We start from the raw sequence: 19,149 nt of genomic DNA, 5'->3' as shown, positions 1-19,149 counted from the left end.
AAAATCTGGAATTCCTTAGCACAACAATTGTGATACATTTCTAAGTTAGGATGCTGTGTGAAATAGACAATTTGTAGGTAGCAGTATCTGTTGCTTTGTTCCAACATGAAAGTGTTTGTGTATTGAAGGGTTACCGTGGATGTATTTGGTGAGTTATATTGTTTGTGTGGTATCCAGAAGTTACCCAGATTGACAAATGAACTCCTGCCTCAGCAAGGACCTGGATCCATTGCAATTTGCCTAGCGCCACAATAGGTCAATGGCAGATGCAATTTCAGTGGCTCTCCACACAGCTTTAGACCACCTAGACAACAGAAACACCTATGTCAGGATGCTGTTCATTCACTATAGCTCAGCATTTAATACCACCATTCCTACAATCATGATTGAGAAGTTGCAGAACCTGGGCCTTTGTACCTCCCTCTGCAATTGGATCCCTGTCTTCCTAACTGGAAAACCACAACTGGCACACCTCTGAGGTGTGTGCTTAGCCCACTGCTCTACACTCTGTATACACATGACTGTGTAGCTAGGCATAGCTCAAATACCATCTATAAATTTGCTGGTTGGTAGAATCTCAGGTGGTGACGAGAAGGTATACAGGTGTGAGATATGCCAACTAGTGGAGTGGTGCCACAGCAACAACGTGGCACTCAACGTCAGTAAGATGTAAGAGCTGATTGTGGACTTAAGGAAGGGTAAGACAAAGGAATACATACCAATCCTTGTAGAGGGATCAGAAGTGGAGAGAGTGAGCAGCTTCAAGTTCCTGGGCGTCAAGGTTTCTGAGGATCTAACCTGGTCCCAACATATTGATGTAGTCATAAAGAAGGTAAGACAGCTGCTATACTTTATTAGGAGATGGAAGAGATTTGTCATGTCAACAAACACACTCAAAAACTTCTATAGTTGTACTGTGGAGAGCATTCTGACAGGCTGCATCACTATCTGGTATGGAGGGGCTACACAGGACCAAAAGAAGTTGCAAAAGGTTGTAAATCTAGACAGCTCCATCTTAGGCATTAGCCTACAAAGTATACAGAACATCTTTAGGGAGTGGTGTCTCAGAAAGGCAGTGTCCATTATTAAGGACCTCCAGCACCCAGGGCATGCCCGTTTCTCACAGTTATCATCAGGTAGGAGATACAGAAGCCTGAAGGCACACACTCAGCGATTCCGGAACAGCTTCTTCCCCTCTGCCATATGATTTCTAAATGGACATTGAAGATTTGGACACCACCTTACTTTTCAAAATATACAGTATTTCTGTTTTCGCACATTAAAAAAACCTATTCAATATATGTAATTGATTTATTTGTTTATTATGTTTTATTTTATTTATTACTTTTTTTCTCTGTGCTAGATTATGTATTGCATTTAACTGCTGCTGCTCAGTTAATAAATTTCACATCACATGCGGGTGATAATAAACCTGATTCTGAATGTTCAGGGTGATGGATCATAGGCATTTAAATCAATTGCTTTGTCATGGTGACAACTGGGGTTGGGCTCGTCGAGGCCAGCGCTAAGCATTCTATCATCTGTCTGTGGCTTCTGTGATACAGGATGCTGGAATGATTTGGGGAATCAGGAATGCCCTGTCTCTGAGCTAAATTGTAGCCATGGTACTTGCATAACTACAAGTTACTGCCCATCAGTACTTTCCAGGATATTCTTTATGGGTGGACTGCCTATGGTAATGCAAAATTTTGCTACCTTGTATGGAGATTGAGGTTGAAGGAAAGAGAAATTGCCTCTGAAAATGTTATTTGGTGGTATATAATTGCTGAGTACTATACTTGGCTTCTGAAATTTGGTTCTATTAAAGTTCATAGAACTGAATTTCAGCAGCAATGTTACTTGTGTCAGTTTTTATTTTGAATTCACACCAGCTTCACAGTTTTTGCTTTTTATGCCAAATATAAATGAGTTATTTTGTATTTTTCACTTGTTTCTGATGCGCTCCACAGCACTCCTCTGAACTCCATTGAATATACAGTTCTATAGGTAGTGGCATCCTTTTTAAAAACTTCACTGGGCCAGCCATGTGAATGAATGCAGGTCGGCATCAGCGGGTTATTCAAACATGGGTACCATCCCAATTGAGCTTTACTTCTTCCTTATCAGAGATACATGCTTTGCAATAGAATTGAATGAATTGCACCCTCAAGAAGAAATTGGGTTCAATAGCTTCTTCCCATTCCGAGAACCAATGGAAGTGTAACAACTCAGTACAGTCCTGCTGTTGCTGTGGCCTCATCTTTAGACCTTCAGATAGGAGAACTTATGACAAACCCTCCTTGCTACCTTGTGCAGGTCAATGGGAATAGGCTGAATAACAGTTTGGCGTGGACTAGTTGGACTGAAGGGCCTGTTTCTGTGCTGTAGAGCTCTATGACTTTTGGTGAGGTCCCCCTGTGCCAAAGTAATTAAGATAAAGGTAAGTTGATGAACTGATGTTCTGAGACTTCAGTCCTTTCAGAAATGGGGGCCTCACGACCAGCAGCTTTTCAATATGCCAAGGACGCGGCCTGGAAGACTAGCGTGCCTTCAGGGTGCTGGATTTTTGTGGCTCTAGAGCCGAGCTGATGCGTCATGGGAGATGTAAGATCATAAGCAAGCTGGTTGTGTGCCCAGGGACCTGAGTGCTTTGGGCACAGAGCTCAAAAAATGCGATGCAACAGACTTTTAACACCATAAATCAGCAAGTTGCTTTATGTCTCCCCTCTCGCTGTGAAATGGGGACACCTCTTTCCCTTACTAGTGAGAGAGTGTGGTATGTCGAATACCAGGTGAATGAGTAGACTGGGCTACTGCAAGTCTATCTTTATTGATGTTAGAGTGTTGGGTGGGGTGGTTGCTGATGCTTGTTTTTGCTGGTGGAGGAGGAAGGTTGTTTGCTGCTGTTTGTGGGGGGGGGTAGCTGGGGGGGGCTTTGGGGTTCTTACATTTAACTCATTCATTCTTTGGAGCACACCTTTTTCATGGATGTTTGGGAAGAAGATTAATTTCAGGATGTATATTTTATACATTTCTCTGATATTAAATGTACCTAAGAACACTTCAACTTATTGATGTAATAGAGTGAGCTTTTCTGCTATAAAGAGGGATTAGAGAGTTCTTTGCTTCGAGAACATGTCATTCCTCACATTGGAGTGCTGGAAGATGCAATAATTGTCAAAAGTAATTGACTTCATTTTGCTTTTAAGGCTGAGTTAAAATGTTCACAATTTTAGTGTCCTATTTAACTCTACCTTGGCTCACATGTTTGAGCCATCATTAATATTACTTGCATCCCTTTGCTGAACTCCATCTAGCCTCAATTTACATGCTGCTGTGAACCCGTGTCAATCATTCCAATGGATTCCTGGCCAGTCTTCCTTGTTTAGGGTTCAGCAAACTTGAAGTAATTGAAATCTCTGCTGATGTATCCTAACTTGCACCATCCTTTTCACACCACCCCGTTCCACCAAATTCTCATCTAATCCCAAAACTAGTCTCATCGATGATGGTGCTTGATCAACCCCAAGGTCAACTTCTGGCATGAGTATAAACCTCTATATGATAAAGACCTTAAGATATAGGAGCAGAATTAGACTATTTGGCCCATTGAGTCTGCGTCATCATTCAATCATGGCTGATCCTTCTCCTCTCCTCAACCCCACTCCTCAGCCTTTTTTCCCCATAGCCTTTGATGCAGTGCCTACTCAAAAACATATCAAGCTCTGCCTGAAATACACCAAAGACCTGGCCTCCACAGCTGTGGTAACACATTACACAAATTCACCATCCTCTGTCTAAAGAAATTTCTCTGTATCTCTATTTTAAATGGGTGGGTCTCTATCCTGAGGCTGTGCCCACTTGTCCTAGACTCCCCCATCATTAGGAAACATCCTTTTCCCCATCTACTCTGTCTAGGCCTTTCAACATTGGAAAGGTTTCAATGAGATCCCCCTCATCCTTCTAAATTCCAGCGAGTACAGGCCCAGAGCTGTCAAACATTCCTCATATGATGAGCCTTTCATTCCTGGAATCTCATCGTTGTGAACCTCTGAACCCCCTCTAATGCCAGCACATGTTTTAGATGAGGAGCCCAAAGCTGTTATTAATACTCAAACCTCACCAGTGCCTTATAAAGCCTCAGCATCACATTCCTGTTTTTGTATTCTAGACTTGTTGAAACGAATGTTAACATTACATTTGCCTTCCTCGCCACTGACTCTACCTGCAAGTCAACCTTTAGGGTGTTCTACAGAAGGACTCCCAAGACCCTAAGCATCTCAGACTTTTGTATTTCTCAACCCCCCCCCCACCCTGTTTAGATAATTGTCTGCACATTTACTTCTACCAAGGTGCATGACCATGCATTTTCCAACATTGTATTTAATTTGCCACTTTCTCGCCCATTCTCCTAATCTAAGTCCTTCTGCAGCCTACTTGTTTCCTTAACACCATCTTCCCCTCCACCAATCTTTGTTTCATCTGCAAACTTGGCAACAAAGCCATCTATTCCATTATCTGAATCATTGATATACAGCATAAAAAGAACCAGTCCTAAAACCAACCTCTGCGAATCACCACTAGTCACTGGACAATACCTGTCAGGATGCTGTTCATCAACTATAGCTCAGCATTTAACATCATCATTCCCACAATCCTGATAGAGAAGTTGCAGAACCTGGGCCTCTGTACCTTCCTCTGCAATTGGATCCTCGACTTCCTAACTGGATGACCACAGTCTGCGGATTGGTAATAACATTTCCTCCTCGGTAATGATCAACTCTGGTGCACCTCAGGGGTTTGCTCATAGTCTACTGCTCTACTCTCTCTATACCCGTGACTGCATAGCTCAAATACCATCTATAAATTTGTTGATGATGCAGCCATTGTTGGTAGAATCTCAGATGGAGATGAGGGGGCGTACAGGAGTGAGATATAAGACAGACAGACATACTTTATTGATCCTGAGGGAAATTGGGTTTCATTACAGCTGCACCAACCAAGAATAGTGTAGAAATATAGCAATATAAAAAACCATAAATAACTAAATAATAAGTTAATCATGACAAGTGGAAATAAGTCCAGGACCAGCCTATTGGTTCAGGCTGTCTGACACTCCGAGGGAGGAGTTGTAAAATTTGATGGCCACAGGCAGGAATGACTTCCTATGACGCTCAGTTTTACATCTCGGTGGAATGAGTCTCTGGCTGAATGTACTCCTGTGCCTAACCAGTACATTATGGACTGGATGGGAGTCATTGTCCAAGATGGCATGCAACTTGGACAGCATCCTCTTTTCAGACACCACCGTCAGAGAGTCAACTAGTGGAGTGGTGTTGCAGCAACAACCTGGCACTCAACATTAGTAAGATGAAAGAGCTGATTGTGGACTTCTGGAAGGGTAAGATGAAGGAACACATACCAATCCTCATAGAGGGATCAGAAGTGGAGAGAGTGAGCAGTTTCAAGTTTCTGGGTGTCAAGATCTCTGAGGGCCTAACCTGGTCCCAACATAATGATGCATAAAGAAGGCAAGACAGCGGCTATGCTTCATTAGAAGTTTGAAGAGATTTGGTATGCCAACGGAAACACTCAAGAACTTATATACATGTACCATGGAGAGTTCAACAGATGTACCATGGAAAGCATTCTGACGGGCTGCATCACTGTCTGGTATGAGGGTGTGTGTGGGGGGGTGGGGGGTAGGGGTGACTGCACAGGACTGAAAGAAACTGCAGGAGGTCATAAATTTAGTCAGCTCCATCTGGGTACTAGCCTGCAAAGTACCCAGGACATCTTCAAGGAATAGTAACCCAGAAAGGCAGCATCCAATATTATGGACTCCCAGCACCCAAGGCATGCTCTTTTCTACGGTTACCATCAGGAAGGAGGTACAGAAGCCTGAAGGCACACACTCAGCGATTTAGGAACAGCTTCTTTCCCTCTGCCATCCGACTCCTAAATGGACATTAAACCCGTGAACACTACCTCACTTTTAAAATATATTATTTCTGTTTTTGCATCATATTTAATCTATTCAATAGATGGATATTGTAATTGATTTACTTTATTCATTATTATTTTTTCTTCTATATTAGGTTTATTTATTCTATATTGAGCTGCTCCTAAGTTAACAAATGTCACAATACATGCCAGTGAAAATAAACCTGATTTCGATTCTGATTCAACATCCACTTTAAATTAATCTCTTTGACCAAACATTATTTTTGATATAATCATGTCACTTTCCCTGCCCCAGATTTTCCTTGTTTCAAACTACAACAGTGTGAAGAATCTAGGGGTAATTTTCTACATTAAATGTGCCATATAAATATAGATTATTGTTGATTTTCTATGTTAGTGTAATACCCCAGTCTTGTCAGCAGAGGGTGTCAAGTTATAAATTAAGATTAATGTTAAAGACAAATCCTGCCAGTGCTAGAAAGCTAAATGAAAATAACAAATTCTGTTTAAAAAAAACACAGCGCAGCAGTTTAGCCCAGTTCTGTGGAAATAGATTAAAGGAACGAGGAGCAGTATTTTAGCCTGCACCTGCTGGCCAGGGTTGCCAATGGTGGTTTGTGGAGGAAGCTTGGATACAGAAACATCCATAAATAGTTTGACAACCAACAAGACTGGCACCCAGCTTTGCCAGCTGTCAATTGTTTTAATTATATTTAAATAATTTCAGTTAATTAAAAAATAAACATCTATTTTTTAAATAATTTAAATCAAAATGATTGGAACTTTGTTTTATACCTACAGCCTTGTAATGTCCATCAAAATAAAAGCATCTTGGTTCCAGCATTTGATTAACAGCGCAGGATTTGAGAACTGCTTTCACAGTGATCCTGTGGAATCTTAGCCAGATTGAACTCTGCTTTTAGATTTCACTTTGGGAGCATTGCCTGTTTCAGTATTCCATATCTCAATAAATCCAAGATTTTCGGGATTGATAGTATTGTGAAGAAGTCGTAGCTTTGTATCCATTTACTCACAAGATCTAGGCCAGCAGTTCAAGACAATGCTCTGGTGTCAAAACTGGGGTGGTGGTGGTGGTGGGGGAGTATGTAATAATGTTTAAGATACAGAGAAACCGATGATTTGCTGCATTATCTCCTACCTTGTGTAGTTACCCCATGGCTCCCATTCTGTCAAAGAGCTTTTCACTTTTTCCTCTTCCTGATGTCTGTATATATTTTTAAGGTGTCTTATCAATATGAAATACTAAATCGATTTCACTCTGCAGGTGCTCTGCAACTTGCTGAGTATTGTTAACATTTTTCTTTATTTTTAATTTCATATTTACAGCATCTACATTATTTTGCTTTCGAGGTGTGTACTGTCATAACTTGTTATTCACCCCACTTCTACTTTTAAAAAAATGCCCCGAATCTCTACATCTTACCTTGATCCGCCTTGATAGGAAAAGAAGAACAAGACTTCCTGTTTATTATTGGGTTCTGTGATCCACACCAAGAATTGCAAACTTATGGACACAGTCCAAGAATAGAGAACAAAAAACGCATACGAATGTTCCTCAACCTGCTGAGTTCCTTCAGTTTTTTTTTGATCCAGATTCCAGCATCTGCAGATTCTGGTTTCTCCAGTAGGATTATTCAAGAGAGAGCTTCCTGCAATAAATAACATGCATTGCACTCATGCAGAAGGAATGAATATTTTTCTGGAGAGATTTAAGCAGCCAATATGAATCAGGGATGATTAGTGATAGCTGCTTTGCCTCTGAGTCAGAAGACCAAGTTAGGCTGGACCATTTATGGGTTGGTTGACTCACTCGCGGTGCATCTGAGGCTCAGAATCAGGTTTACTGATGCGTGTTGTGATATTAGTTGTTCTGCGGCAGCAGTACATTGCAACACGTTTTTTAAAAATCTAAATTACCATAAGAAATGTTTACTTTAATTAAGTAAGAAGAGCAAATTAGAAACAAATAGGTAGTGTACACGGGTTCATTGCACATTAAGAAATCTGATGGCGGTGTGGAAGAAGCAATGAGAAGGCGGCATGTCCTAGGTGATGGGGTCCTTAATGATGGACGCTGCCTTTTTGAGGCGTTGCCTTTTGAAGGTGTTATCAATGCTGGGGCGGCTGGTGTCATGATGGAACTGGCCGAGTTTGCAATTTTCTGCAGTTTTTTTCCGATTCTGTACAATGGCCTCTCCATACCAGGTGGTGATGCAACGAGATAGAATGCTTTCCACGGCATATCTATAAAAATCTGCGTGCAATACCGAGTCTCCAATTTATCACTAATCTGGGGAGACTGAATGCAGTGTATCCAGTTTGCAGGTAGGATAGTGAGCTGGGGATTCCAGGAGTAATGCAAGGAGTCTTTTTAGGAGTGATTGAAGTGGATGGTATAGAAACATTCTAGAAGAAACTGCACATTGCTGTGAGATGGTGGTGGTGGCATCCGTCAGTCTCGAGAAACCATGGATCTGCGCCTGGAGTTTCCAGGGCGCAGGCCTGGGCAGGGTTGTATGGGAGACCAGCAGTTGCCCAAGCTGCAAGCCTTCCCCTCTCCACGCCACCGATGTTGTCCAAAGGAAGGGCACTCGGACCCATGCAGCTTGGCACCGGTGACGTCGCAGAGCAATGTGTTGATAAGTGCCTTGCTCAAGGACACAAACACGCTGCCTCAGCTGAGGCTTGAACCAGTGACCTTCAGGTTATTAGTCTGATGCCTTACCTACTAGGCCACGTGCTGTAGAATTAATAAATTTAGGCTTGGGGAAAGGGAAAGCTGAGGAGCACCATAAACTAGTTAAATGAAATGCCCCCCTTTCTGTGCCAGAAATCGTTTGTAATAATCTGAAACTAAATTAAGTCACAAGTAGCAGATGGAGTATAGAGATGACTGACATTGTTAGAAAAACAGAATTTATTTGTAAGGTGTATGTGGTTTTCAGAAGGGAAAGTGATGCACCTTTGTGATTAATGTAGGACACAAAGAATTCGGATGGCAAACAATTTGTTAGTTTTTATTACAAGGGATTAAAGTGAAAGAAATGTTTTATTGCAATTATAGATATTTTATCGTGCATATTAAAATCTAAAGTCAACATGCTTTTAGATGCTAAGTCAAGTCATTTTTTTTATTGTCATTTCGACCATAACCGCTGGTACAGTACACAGTAAAAATGAGACGTTTTTTCAGGACCATGGTGTTACATGACACAGTACAAAAACTAGACTGAGCTATGTAAAAAAGCAATACAGAAAAAACTACACTAGACTACAGCCAACAGATTGATTTTAGTAAATGGGATAAGAGGGAAAAAGCCATGTGACCTATTCCTGCCCCTACTTCTTAATCATGCACAAGGGTTGCATAAGGATTATGTCGACAAAAGAATTGCCCCTTTAAACTGAAAACATACTGTATTCCAGATTGTTCGATGTTACTGTGCGTTAACTGTAAAGGAAGCGCTTTTTAAAAGCATACTTTTCTTATTGCTAACACAGGATAATGAGTGGTTCCGTATTAGCCTTGCCAGCACGTGAGTCATTTGGAGAGTTTTTAAAGGCGCTCACAGCTTTAAAGATCGATTTAAATGCCAGCTTTGACACACAAACTCAGCAGCTGATTGGGCGAAAAGCGCGGGTGCTCCCGCGTGTGTCTGGTCTGATTGGTCAATGAAATTTCCCAGAAGCCAAAAATACGCGGGAGAGACACGGAGGATAGGAGGCTTTACAAGAACTGTACTTTTCTGTTTTTGAAACGAAAAATCAATGTATATCATTATGTCTGGCGCTGCAGGTTGCGATTCACCCAAACGGATGATCGTCTCTGTAATTAAATCTACGTGCAACGCAGAGGAGGTAAATCTGGGTCACTTGTCAATGTATTTACCATGCCAATGGCCGGAAAGTTCCAACAACATGAGCCCCAGTCCGACTCCCAGCATCGGATCGGCAGGATCACTCTCGCCCGGGCAGAGTCCTGACCTCCCCGCCTACAAGGTAAATGAAAGTTGCCTTTCTGGCAATCGTTTCTGTCTATTGAATGAATCTCGAAGAGGAGTTCTGCAGAGATAAGGGGATGTCAAACAGGATTTTAATACCTTATCTGCGGAAAAAATTAGAACGACATTTAACAAAGACATTTAACCAAGATCCGTTTGTGTATTAAATCGTTATTAATGTTAAGTTACTTAAAAGTGTTTCCGCAGTTTCAGTTGCAGATGTGCGTTTGGTCCGTTGCCAAGCAAGTTTGCTGGAAATCTTAGTTTCATTTCCTCCCCTCGAAGCAATGTGCCTTTCATATGCTTTTAAATTTAAGAAAACACATAATTGTGGTTTCTAAACAGAACGGTACCTTTACAGATATTATTATTTTTTTCAATTAAACGTAAGCAAACCCACAGCTTGCAAAGTCTCCTCTTTTCTGATCATCGTTGTGATTGTTAAATGTAGCTTATGAAGATTTTTAAATTGAAATTAATATTGTTGCTGAATATGTTGGGGTGTCGTTTTGCTTTTGTTATTGAATGACCTTAAGTTGCAAAATATCCGCCTAGAACCCGCCAAAACTGTGCGGGCGCCAACATTCTGTCGCCATGGAGACGCGTGGCCCCGTCCCGAACGGAGGCGTAATTGATTGGCTATCGTGGGAGCGCCAATTTAAAGTGACTGTCAACCTACAGGAAATTTAGGGACTTTCTGCAGTGTTGATCTGAAACCAATCTGCTGCCTTTTGAATTTGCTAATTTTGATTTTTTTAAATTAAAAGTTACTTTATATTCATAATCTGATCCCTCAGTCACTTAGTGCGTTAAAATAACTTTTTCAAAACTCCCTGAGATTTTCAGCAAACAGACACACAGTCCCGACTGTAATGGCAATAGCTTTAAAAAAAAACTAGCATTTATTTAACATCCTCAGCCGGTATTTTAAATCAAAAGATATTCATTAATTTGTGTCACAGAAATTCTGGCTTTTATTTCCCTTCCTATTCGTTTTTACACAGCAAATAATTTGTGGTCTTGGAGGCACGTTCATAATGCACTCTGAAGGGAGTGGGATAATCTGAAATGGAAGATCTGACAAGTTTATTGAGAGCGGGCAGGGGAGTGATTTAGTTGGATTGTTCTCATTTAGACTTGGTACCTTGATGGTTTAATGTCTCCTGGCATTCTGTGATCACGAGGAGGCGGTAGTGAGCCGCCTTTCAGTTCAATATGTAGCCGTTTCAGATTATCTGATTTGTAATGTCTATGTAATGTTTGGTTGCAACAAGGTTCTGCCTCTGGCATCTTTTTCCACCCTCTGAGAGGTCTTTTCTAATTTTGTTATCCCCATAGGTAAGGGGTTCACTGTCACTGTTATATAAAAAAAAGTCTTTGTCCTTTCTTCATTAATAAATTCTTTTAAAGCCTACAAGTTTTTGATGATTTGTCCAAATAATTTTTTGGGGGCTTGGAGTTAGTTTTTAAAGTCACTGGTGTGTCACGTCTGAGCATTCTGCTTCGTTTGAAAATATAGTTGAACCAAATGGAAGTGGTTATTTTCGTGACCTGGTACCAGTATATTTCAGATAAATTTGTTAAGCAGTGTGAAAGGAATGGGACCCTGATGGGCAATTTGCATCTTTTTTTTTAATTCAACCTTCTTGGTTCAGTGGTGTTCAAGCCCATTGGAATATGCAATCCTATTCACCTAGTACATTATCTCTTTTGCCTCTTTCATATCTCCAATTTGCTTCAAAGATTTACAAACATTTAGCATGGGTCAGCAGAAATATCCTCCAACTAAATACGGGGGAAGTCGAAAGCTAGTGTCTGAGAACTTAGCAACAAATAATTTTGTTCCCTGGATATTGATAACCAGGAAATTGTTTGAAACTGACCTGGACTATTTACAACCTACAGAATGTGTTGCCCTTGAATTAAGCTCTGGACCACCTGTGCCTTTTGCCAGCTCCTGCTTTCCTGGTCAGTCTTCCTGACATCTACACACTTGTTACCCAATGTTCTGCATCTTTTAAGCTCAAAAGATTCTGTGCACGCTGGAAATCCCGAGTGACACATACAAAATGCTGGAGGAACTCGGCAGGTCAGTCAGCATCTGTGGAGGGGGATAAACAGCCAGTGTTTCAGGTTGAGACCTGTCACTCAGGGATGAAGGGTCTTGGCCCATTATGTTGACCATTTATTCCTTTCTGCTGAGTTCCTTCAGTGTGTCATTCTGGTGTGTCTGTTCCAATTCAAGGTAAGTGCTGTTCACCTATCACTGCAATATTCAAAAAAATTAAATTCTCCTTGATTCTGTGTTTTTCCACAGCCTTGCCTCTCTGTATGTCTGTAACTTTCTCTAAGCTTTTCAGCTTCCCGAGATATCCATGCTCTTTGCAGTCATCCCAGACTCCAGAATTAGTGGCTTTGCCTTCAACTGTCAGAGTTTCCCAATTCCCTCTGCCTCCTGTACTCTGTCCTCTTTTGCTCATTTTCTTTAAACACCTGTCTGTGTTGATTTCTTGTTTTGTGATGCTCTTGAGTATTACTTTGGGGCAGTAAAGTTTCTGCATAAATAGAGGTTAGTGTGATTATCCTCAGTTTATTCAGGGAGGTTTTCAACCTGGCAATGTCAGGATTTCACTGCTGATGCCCTCGGCTTGTGTGTTTCAGGATGGCATGCGACGTGGCCGTCCAAGAGCAGAGATTGTCCGCGATTTGATCACCGAAGGCAATTTGTCCACCAGCCGGATCCGCTGTCACGTCTGCAACCGGGTTTTCCCACGGGAAAAATCACTACAAGCTCACAAAAGGACACACACCGGTAAGCAAGAGAGGAGAGCACAGACAACTGATTGCTCCCTTTTAACAAACTTTTAAAATGTCTATAGTGCCTGCAGTTACCCCAAAACATTGCCATCTTCTCAGCTTCCATTGCAAGGCCCGAGTGATGGATCTCTTTCGATTTTGATCTTGCCTTCTTTTTGTGATCTGAAAAGTCTTGGCAATGTACAGTCGGCCCTCCTCATCCGCGGATTCCGCATGCGCGAATTCAACCAACCACGAATCGTGAAAACCCGGAAGTGCTCTTCCAGTGCTTGTTATTTGAGCATGTACAGACTTTTTTTCTTGTCATTATTCCCTAAACAATGCAGTGTACCAACTATTTTACATAGCATTTACATTGTGTTACGTATTATAAGTAATCTGGAGATGATTTAAAGTATTCGGGAGGATGTGCGTGGGTTATTGTGGATTGGGATCGAAATAAATTGGAAGTTCTCTTACTAAGTAAGTCGGAACAGCTACATCCGGTATTATTTAGCGTCAGTTAGTCAAATGTTCGTCTTAGTATATATTTTACCTTTCTATGCATATAAAACACTTAAGAACGTATGTTTCAGCGCTGGGCTCAGGAACGGAAGTTCAGTCCAGTGTCAGACCACTCCCTAAGAACTCTCCACCGTGCCGGGTTGATGTGGAGGATCAAAAACCCAAAACACAATAATTAAACCACTGCGTTGCTTAGTAATAATTGTAGCTTTCATTGGGGCAGAGCCTTTCTCACTTTATCCTTTAAAATTGTTCCGATTGTTGACCAACGTAGCCTAACACTTTTCCAATGACCGATGACGTTTCACCTCTTTCTGATCGCTTTATTATTTCTACTTTATTTTCAATCGTGATTGTGATTATTTTTATGAACAGAAACACTGCGGATTCAGAGTTCTGCTACCGGGTCCTAATGTCCACCGCACTGAGACAGGTTAAATAAGGTCTGGGGTTCCGCTGGGTCCTAAGGTCCACTGAATTAAGATAGGTTGAATTAGGGACTTGAGCATCCACGAATTTTGGTATCTGCGAGGGGTCCCGGAACCAATCCCTGTGGATAAGGAGGGCTGACTGTAATTAAAATTGTATCAGATTGTTCCCTATGAATTAGAAGCACTGACCTTTCCAGTGAATTTCATTACGGTATGTTCATGCTAAAAGGAGGGAGATATCTGGCCTACTCCCACATTTCAGCTCCTGTACCACCACCTGTAGGTTATAGTACTTCAGTTGCTTATCATTGGACTTGAGGGTTAAATATGATAAAGGTTCCTGCCTCCACTACCACTCCCAAAAGTGGCTTCCAGCTCATCACCACCCTCAGTGAAATGTATTTTTCTCACTTGCCATCTAATCCTTTTCCCCACACATGGTAAATCTAATTTCCCTCGTTATTGACCCATCCTTTCTACTCACCATTGTCTAGACCACTCATTAGTTTATACACCGTAGATACAAATTGCTCATCAGGTCCCATTCCGTTCATGCTGTTTAGCAACTTTAACTTGATTAAGTTTTAGCCTTTGTTCTGAAGGAACCAATGCCAGCGTAGCCAATATTTCCTAAACCAGGCTGTTAATTACTTTTTGAGGTTAGCTTTTGTATCATCTGCAGGCTTTAAAATTTGGTTATTACTCAACACTGAAACCTCCCTTGGGCTACTGTGGTGCCCAAATCTTGAACTTTAGGCTCTCTCTCTCTGGCTACTTCCTCAAGACCCCATTCCTCCTAATTTGAAAGCAAACAAAATCAGGCTGGAACTTCTCGGTGAGCCAGACAACTTCTGCAGTAGAGAAGCAAAGTTAATATTTCAGGTCAGTTGGGAAGTTACTGATCTGAAGAGGAATCAATTTCTGTCTCCATAGAATGACAGGTGTTTCACTTCCGATTTCCAGAACCTTCTTATCAATAACAAGTAAGTTGCTGGGCCAGCAGCCAGAAATTCAGGCTGTTGATCTAGACAGGAGTTTAAAGTTTCACCTTAGCAGAAGTGGATATTAATTAAATAAACCAGTATTTTAAAATCTAGTAACAGTAAGCACAATACTGGATTTTGGTAAAAGGCATTCTAGGTCAGTGATGTGCATTTTGGAAGGAAATTTGCTGTCCTTGCCCAGTATTGTAGATAGATTCTTAATTAGTAAGTGTATGAGGTGGATAATAAATCAGCAATGATGGAATGGTGGAGCAGAATCGATGGGCTGAATGGCCTAATTCTGCTCCTATATTTTATGGACTCCAGGCACACCATTGTGGTTGCCACCTTCTCAAAAAATGCTGGAACTGAAAACTAAGTTAAAATCCAACTAATGGATAAATGTAGGAATTTGCCAAATAAGCAAATCATGCCCACCTTAGCCTGAGCTCTGCAGTTAACAGATTTAACTAGGAATTGGCTTTGCTGATTTTGGAACAGCAGAGCTAAAATTTAAATCCATTCCTTCTGGTTGTGCAGCAACCTTCTCATAAGTATGTAATCCTGATTTGCTTTTGAGGTTTCTGTTTTTGTCCAAGCTTCTTGGGTACGAATGAAATGAAGATTGATTTTCACTGCTTCTGCCTGGTGTTGTGGGTAAGGAGCTGAAGGACAATTGCTCCATATGAGGGAGTGAGGGGTCAGTATTCATGGTCCCTTTAATATGGTTGATGAAACCAACAGTTTTATGTTTTAAAGGGATGGAGATTTACACTTGACCTTGCTACCAGGTCTCCTTGCCCACCTTTAACTGGATACCATGACTTACTGTGTTCTGGGATCTAGTAGGTTCCGGACAATCACTTCTGATCAGAACTGCACCTGTGTTCAGACCAGAAATTGAACACAGGAGCTGAGATCCAAGGGAGGTGCAGTTCCTTTAGATAAATTATAAATAAATGAATAACCTCCTGACTTCAGCTGGCTGTTGTTGGCCTTGTATCTATATTTCCAGATCTTGAGAGTAGAATCAAGGAACTTACAATGGAGCGGGAGCCAATCTGGCCAGTCCTGATTGTGCCGCCGTTTGGGAAGGACATCATCCTTGTTCCTCACTCTGCTCTAGACCCGATTCTTCCTGACTGTAACTCCCATTCCTTAACATTCAGATTCAGATTTATTTATCACGTAGATTGAAACATATAGCGAAATGTGTCGTTTGCATTAACCACCATCGCACCTAAGGATGTGGTGGGAGCAGTCTAGAAGTGGTTCCGGTGCCAACATAGCACGCCCACAATGCTCGGCAGAACGCAACAAACATAACAGACCCTCTTCCTCTCTTCCACCCTTACACATGGACAGTCCTTCAACTCCAGTGCAGGCCTCCAATCCTCCAGGCTTTGGCCATCAGGCTATGACTTCTGGACTTCCAATCAACTTTTGGTATCAACCCCTTTTCTAGCCGAGGGTGGGAGCCCATGGCTCTAGCTCTGAGTGTGCTGACTGACCAGCACTTGTGCCTCCTGATCTCACAAACGTGTACTGATCTGGGACAGCCAACAACCACAGATGTCCTCTGTCTTCATGTCCTTTCGAGCGTGGAGTGGACATCTGGATTTTGGACGTCCTTCGTCCCATGTCCACATTACCTTTCGAGCGTGGAGTAGACGTCTGGACTCTGGATGTCCTTCGTCCCATGTCCACGTTACTGGCCTATCGAGCATGGAGTGGATGTCTGGACTCCAATGTCTTTTGTCCCATGTCCACGTTGCTGCCCTTTCAAGCACAGAGCAGAGGCCTTGATTAAGTTTTTGATCCACTGCCATTTTCTTTTTCTTTTTACAATATTTTTATTCAGAAGAAAAAAAACAAGATTTACAGAGTGCAACACATAGATACATCTCAACATAACTTGTGTACATTCATATATTGTGATAAAATTGATCAAAATGTTATAGCAGAACACATAAAGGTATACCACTCTGTAATCAAAAATTTAAAGATAGGTCATACATCATAAAATAAATTTTTTATATAAAAAAGTCAACCCCCTACCAACTACCAAAGAAAAAAGCTGATGGATGATAATGGATAAACTAGAAAAGAAAACATATTAGCTTAAGAAGAGAAGATAAAAATATACATAAAAGTCTGTGCACTGTTAAACTTTATAAATTGGAAAGTAATTTAGGAAAGGCCCCCAGATATCATAAAAAGATTGTTTCGAATTTAAGTCTGAGCAGCGGATCTTTTCTAAATTTAAATAAGACATAATATCACGTAGCCATTGAAGATGTGTACAAGGGGTAAACTTCCATTTAAGCAAGATTGCTCTCCTTGCTAAAAGAGAGGTAAAAACTAAAACCTGTAGGTTAGGAGTATTTAAAGTTATATCTTCATCTGCAATAATACCAAACAAGGCAGTAAGGGGATTTGGGTCAAATTGGACCCTAAAAAGTTGTGAGAAGGTATGGAATACTTCCGGCCAAAACTTTTCAATTTTAGGGCAAAACCAAAACATATGAATTAAAGAGGCATCAGCAGAGTTGCATTTATTACAAAGTGGAGAAACATTCGGATAAAAACTGGACAGCTTCTGCTTAGAAATGTAAGCTCTATGAACCACTTTAAATTGTAGAAGAGAATGACGAGCACAGAAAAATGATTTATTAACCCGTTTAAGAATTTTATTCCATCTATCATTAGAAATCTGCCAATTTAGGTCATCCTCCCAAGCTTATTTTATTTTATCTAAAAAGTCTTGTCTAGATTCAATCAACAAGTTATAGATACCAGTAGTAGAACCATTAACAAAAGGTTTTAAATTTAAAAGATCGTCCAGTAAATTTTTATCAGGACCTATAGGAAAAGAAGTTAATTGGAAACATAAGAAATCTCTAATTTGAAGGTATCTGTAAAAATGTGTTTTTGGGAGTGCAAATTTAGTTGACAATTGGTCAAATGAAGCAAGAGATCCTGAGATAAGCAGGTCTCAAAAACACTTAATACCTAGTTTATCCCAATCCTTAAAGACTTTGTCAGTCATGGAAGGGATAAAAAAATAATTAAGGAGAATGGGAGATGATAATGAAACATTTGTTAAACCAAAAAATTTCCTAAATTGAGACCAAATCCTTAAAGTTTGTTTAACAATTATGTTATCTGTTATTTTATTTGCTGAAAAAGAAGAATATGATCCAAGAAGAGAGACAATAGAGGAATTTTTTACAGAATTAACTTCTAAGGAGACCCATGATGGGCAATCTTTATGATAAATATAATAAGACCAGAAAGTAATATTCCTTATATTGGCAGCCCAATAATAAAACCTAAAATTGGGTAGGGCTAATCCACCCATCTCTTTATTCCTTTGTAGGTAAACTTTACTTAAACGAGCTTCCTTATTATTCCAAATATAAGATGTTAAAATTGAATCTAAAGAATCAAAGTAGGTCTTAGGAATAAAAATAGGTAAGGCCTGAAAAAGATATAAAAATTTAGGGAGAATCTTCATTTTAATCGAATTAATTCAGCTAATTGGGGATAAAGAAAGAGGAGACCATTTAGAAAGAGTCTTTTTCACATAATTCAATAAGGGGTTTAAGTTTTCTTTAAATAAATTCTTGAAGTTTTTAGTAATTGTTACTCCTAGATATTGTTACACCTACACCTTGACTTGTAACAACTTGGAACGGAAATTTGGCATTTGATGACATTGGGTCATTTAAAGAAAATAGCTCACTTTTATGGAAATTCAGTTTATATCCTGAAAAAGAACTAAACTGGGAAATTAAAGAAAGAACCGTAAGTAAAGAAGTTTCAGTGTTAGAGATAAAAAGTAAAATATCATCAGTGTATAATGAAATTTTATGAGTCATACCTTCCCTTAGTATACCAGAAATGTCCTTAGATTCTCGAAATGCTTTTACTAAGGGTTCTATAGCTAAAGAAAAAAGTAAAGGACTAAGAGGGCAACCTTGTCTAGTTCCCCGCTGTAATTTAAAGGGCTTAGAAATTTGGGAGTTAGTAATAACCTGAGCGGTAGGAGACAAGTAAATTAATTTAACCCAACGAATAAAATTAGGTCCAAAATTAAACTTTTCTAAGGTCTTAAAAAGATAATTCCTCTCAATCCTATCGAAGGCTTTTTCTGCATCTAAGGATAATATACACTGTAATTTTTTTGGATGGTGAATATATCACATTCAATATCCGGCATATATTAAAATGTGTGTAACGATTTTTAATAAATCCTGTCTGGTCATGTGATATAATAGATGGTAAAATATTTTCAAGTCTTCGAGCTAAGATTTTGGAGGGGGCGGAGTTTCAAGATGGCGACGTAGACCTCTGCCTTCGGGCGCTCTTCATTTTTTAAACTATAATCACCCTTTAATCAAATCTTTTCGTACTTAATTACATGGG

General features: G+C 40.3%; 1 protein-coding gene across 1 annotated transcript in view; it reads left to right on the top strand.

Moving 5' to 3' along the window:
- Positions 1-9,689: 9,689 nt before the first annotated feature.
- The window catches only part of LOC132405794 (zinc finger protein 367-like), a 28,637-nt gene continuing 19,177 nt past the window's right edge, over positions 9,690-19,149 (top strand). The window contains exons 1-2 of the mRNA XM_059990794.1: positions 9,690-9,984; positions 12,648-12,798. Coding sequence (XP_059846777.1) covers positions 9,754-9,984; positions 12,648-12,798 — 382 coding nt within the window. The 5' untranslated portion in view covers positions 9,690-9,753. The remainder of the gene's footprint in view (positions 9,985-12,647; positions 12,799-19,149) is intronic.

This window comes from Hypanus sabinus, chromosome 16, assembly GCF_030144855.1.
Source record: "Hypanus sabinus isolate sHypSab1 chromosome 16, sHypSab1.hap1, whole genome shotgun sequence".
Lineage (NCBI taxonomy): Eukaryota > Metazoa > Chordata > Chondrichthyes > Myliobatiformes > Dasyatidae > Hypanus > Hypanus sabinus.
Note: the sequence above shows the minus strand (reverse complement) of the source record. Positions and strands in the feature narration are given on the sequence as shown.